This window comes from Sinocyclocheilus rhinocerous, unplaced genomic scaffold (genome assembly GCF_001515625.1).
Source record: "Sinocyclocheilus rhinocerous isolate Xijiao unplaced genomic scaffold, SAMN03320098_v1.1 scaffold1281, whole genome shotgun sequence".
Lineage (NCBI taxonomy): Eukaryota > Metazoa > Chordata > Actinopteri > Cypriniformes > Cyprinidae > Sinocyclocheilus > Sinocyclocheilus rhinocerous.
Window position 1 is genome coordinate 875,217 of NW_015637000.1, and position 4,791 is coordinate 880,007.

Below are 4,791 nucleotides of genomic sequence, written 5' to 3' on the forward strand. Positions count from 1 at the left end.
CATTTTCTGTCGGTCTTAGTACACGATGTAACTACAGAAGAGCCACGTTTTAAATAGGAAAAATATAGAAACTCTTTGGTCATTTTTGAGCGAGATGCTAACGGTCTAATCAGATTCAATGATCTATGCTAAGCTACAGCTAAAAGTGCTACCGCCAGACCCGGAGATCGGCTGAATGGATTCGAAAACGGTAAAACTCAACTGTTTAACTCTAGGGGAGTTGGAAAATGAGCCTATTTTCAAAAATAGCGGAGTGTTCCTTTAACCTCGTGCAAAAACACATAAAATAGCATTTAACCTCAACATTTACTTCTCCTTACAGATTCTGAAGCAAAGCATACTGGGAACTAGAAATCTGTAACTCATTCAGTTTGAGTTCTGCTTAATATAATCAGCTATTGAGCTCACATTACTTTTTCTATTAAGTGCAATGAACTATATTTGAGTGAAATGAACTGAAGTTTGACTGTTAGGTTCAGCATCGGCATTTTCTATGAAAATGAATGACTTTGCTCTTTTTGTAAACTTTTCTCAGTGTAAAAGTACCTTATCATGGAGGAAACAGGATTTCTAACTTTGTCAGGAGACATCTGTAATGCTTCAACCGAGAGAGTCACACTCACACACCTGTACGATCTCCAGCATCTCCGCCTTGCTTATGTATCCGTTGCCGTCCAGATCGTACATACTGAAGGCCCACTTCAGCTTCTGGTCCAAACGGCCGCGTGACGTGACGCTCAGGGCGATAATAAACTCTCTGAAATCTATTGTTCCGTCTCCATTGGCGTCGAAGGTTCGGAAGACGTGCTCCGCAAACTTTGACGCGTCTCCATAGGGGAAGAAGTTGCCGTAGATCTTCTTGAATTCCTCCATGCTGAGCGCGCCGCTGGGACAGTCCCGCAGGAAGCCCTTGTACCACTCCTGGATCTCATGCTCAGTGAAGTCTGTGTTTTCCAACAGGTCCTGTATCACCTCGGGACGGAGCTTGCTGTTCTGCTTTCCCATGCTGATGGTGTGGCTTCAACTAGAGGTGAAGGAGAAGAAGAGAAGAACTGTTATTTTAAGTTCTAGCGGTAAGGAACTCTTAAGTAAATAATACACTAATTCTATCTCACCGTTAGCAAATATGAAATAGGTTAGGGTTCACACATTTAATGCAAGATCAAAAACTGAATTCATAGGAAATAAACAACCTGTTCACTTTTTAAAATAATGGTTTCAAAAAAAGTTTTTTTTTTTTTTTGCAAAAATTAATTTGAGTTTACCAAGAAGCTTTTGGTGAACAGAAAGAACCTTTGTGTCAAAAACATTTTTAATAGTCTCAAGAACAATTTTGCAAAAGCAAGTCCATGTCTAGAAATCACACTTTTAAAATGAGTCCGGTTTGTCAAAGAAAAATGGGTGTTGAGGTGCTGAAATGAAATAAGACCTATCTTGATTTTTAGTTTTAGCTTATTATGTATTATTTTTAATCTTGAAGCTCCCTTACTTGCCGAGGCCCCCCAGTGGGCTCCGGGTCCCTGGTTTAGGACCACTGTAAATAGGAAAGAAAATGGCAAAAGAGATCTCTTTAATATCTAAATTGTTTCTCCTAGACATCAGTGAAATGAAATGGAAAGCAAATGGACACTTTTTCCTCAGATCTCCACTTCCTCAGATTTTTATCATGATCTCAAGATCTCAACATTCAGACTCAGAAGAGATTTCAGCAATCTTTACTGTGCTCAGATTTGCCGTGATACCAAAGTCTGACATTAAAAGTCAAGAGATCTCAATGAATGTTTCTCATCAAATATTTCTAAGATCAATGACCTGATCTGATTCTATCCACATACAATTTATAGCTCTATACACTGTAAAAATAAATAAATAAAATATTGAAACAAACAATATAGGAGTGCATTTTTACAAGAAAATAACTATTTCAGTCTTTCAACATTTCTTCTTCAGAATTGCATGTGTAATTCAGTGTGCCATTTCTTTGTAATTATTTGTAAAATTTACTAGCATTTTCTGAGTGAAAACAGTCTCAAAGTAAATCTGTCACTTTATAGCAACAATTTTCACATCTATTCCTCCTAAGGATTTTTTGGAGACAAAGATAGCATTTTCTGTTAAGTCTCGTGAGTTCTGTAGTAAACATACGCAATGCCTAAACCTTGACGGGACGAGTCCCTCGCTGTGAACGTACTATTATGTATGCAAAGCACACATATCTGCCACACATCTAAAATTTCTCTTCCTTTTCCCATCTGTCAACTGAACTTTCCATTGGTAGACCACAGTGATGCTCTCATCTGCTGCAGTGTGTGTGTGTGTGTGTGTGTGCAGCTGCACCCGAATCATTTCCTGGTGCAAATCTCTCATAAAACCCCACGTGCCTGCAGTCCTACACACATATGATCTTGAGAGCATATATTAGCGTGATTCTATAAAATGGGTGTTTTTTCATGGTTGGTTTTAATACAGCAAGGAGAAGCTGGAAAAACCCCCTCAATGACGTAAAGAAATAAAAGAAAGAAAAACTATTAAAATAAAGTTGGATTTTTTTTGTAGTTGTGTTCAGAACAGTGTCTATATTAACATATAAAAATTGCATTATTCATAATAAAAGTCATTTTTATATGCGAGACACAAATGTTGTGTACAATGACTCTTTATTCTCATCCATGTCCACTGAGATGAGAGTGATGGGGGACAAAAAATCAGATTGGGGAGATGGAGAAACTGAACCTCCTCTTGTAAACAGGAAGCAGTCCATCAGTTTGCCTTTCACTGCTCCTCACGTAGCGCATGTGTCCATCCAGCTCCACGCTATATATAGTGTGTTTATTTATGTCTTCTTTAACAAAATGATGTGAAAAGAGTCAAATTCTAACAAAGAGAAAAATAGTCAAATATTTAAAAAACTGTTCTGTTTCTGTTATCTTTTTTCATGGTTGGTTTTAATACAGCAAGGAGAAGCTGGAAAAAAACCCCTCAATGACGTAAAGAAATAAAAGAAAGAAAAACGATTAAAATAAAGTTGGATTTTTTTTGTAGTTGTGTTCAGAACAGTGTCTATATTAACATATAAAAATTGCATTATTCATAATAAAAGTCATTTTTATATGCGAGACACAAATGTTGTGTACAATGACTCTTTATTCTCATCCATGTCCACTGAGATGAGAGTGATGGGGGACAAAAAATCAGATTGGGGAGATGGAGAAACTGAACCTCCTCTTGTAAACAGGAAGCAGTCCATCAGTTTGCCTTTCACTGCTCCTCACGTAGCGCATGTGTCCATCCAGCTCCACGCTATATATAGTGTGTTTATTTATGTCTTCTTTAACAAAATGATGTGAAAAGAGTCAAATTCTAACAAAGAGAAAAATAGTCAAATATTTAAAAAACTGTTCTGTTTCTGTTATCTTTGCCACATCTGTTTCTCTCTCACTTACAGTATATGTGCTTGTAGGAAACCATCAGTCATAAATAGTGAAACCAAATTGATGGGGAAATTAATTAAGCAAATGAATGTGTCAACCAACTGGTTTTGAAGATACTAATCATACCAAGTGCTCTTTCCACTTTAGGAAATTTATGTAAGAAAATATGTAAATGTAACTAAAAATAACAACATTAGCTTGATATTCATTTTGTTTGGTCACTTTCATGATTAAAATCTGGCCCCTTACTTGATTAAATTAAAATTGCTGTTTAAATGTTAAATGTGGGGTCAGTAAAGTTTTTTATTTTTTATTCAGCAAAGAAGTATTAACTAGATCAAAAGTAACAATAAATTAAACAATTATAATGCCTTATAATGTCTTATTTATAAAATCATTTTATTTCAAATAAATGCTGTTCTTTGGAACTTTTTATACCAAAACATTTATCAAAAAATATTAACACAATAATATTAATATGAACAATAATATTAGTATTAATATTAACAATAACAATAATATTAATATTAGCAATAATATTAGTATTACTATTAACAATAACAATAATATTAATATTAACACTAATATTAAGCAGCACAACTGTTTTCAACATTGATTATAATAATCATAAATGTTTCTTAAACAGCAAATCTGCATATTATACTGATTTCTGAAGGATCATGTGACACTGAAGACTGGAGTAATGATGCTGAAAATTCAGCTTTGATCACAGCAATAAATTACATTTTACAATATATTCAAATAGAAAAAAGTTATTTTTAAATCATTTAAATTATAATAATATTGCACAATATTACTGTTTTATAGAATTTTTGGTCAAATAAATACACCCTTGCTGTGCATGATAGACTTCTTTCAAAAAAGTAGTGTACAGTAGTATATGTTTTAATAAAACTTTAAATATTGAATTATGTGGCCATAGGAACCTAGAAGAAAACTGTATTGCTCAGATGTTGCTTTGTCAATGCTAGTTCAATAGTCAATGCTATTTTTCTAATTAATGTTTTTATTTAATTGATATATCAACTTTGTCAAAGATGTTTCTCTAAAATGCCCTCTGTGTTTACCATCTATTTTTTTTCTGTGTAAACATGGATGCCCCATTAGACAATTTATTTTGAACATCTAGAAGTGTTCTCTGAACAAATGCTGTATTCTCCCATGATCCTTCGAGGCCTAAACAAACCCAGTGCTCATCCTCATCTGAACTGAAAAGCCCCTGCTGGCCACTGTATCCCCTCTCTACAAACCAGCGCATTCACACACACACACACGCACGCACGCACGCACGCACGCACACACACACACACACACACACACATATATATATATATATATA

The 4,791-nt window shown here is 34.7% G+C and overlaps 1 protein-coding gene across 3 annotated transcripts in view; it reads right to left on the reverse strand.

The window, feature by feature from the left end:
• The window catches only part of ncaldb (neurocalcin delta b), a 16,500-nt gene that overhangs the window by 2,870 nt on the left and 8,839 nt on the right, over positions 1-4,791 (reverse strand). For 2 of the 3 annotated variants that reach the window (XM_016563148.1, XM_016563150.1), the window contains exon 2: positions 628-1,024. In XM_016563148.1, coding sequence (XP_016418634.1) covers positions 628-1,005 — 378 coding nt within the window. In that variant the 5' untranslated portion in view covers positions 1,006-1,024. Of the gene's footprint in view, positions 1-627; positions 1,029-4,791 lie in introns of all 3 variants that reach the window. The other variant, XM_016563149.1, reaches the window with a different exon arrangement.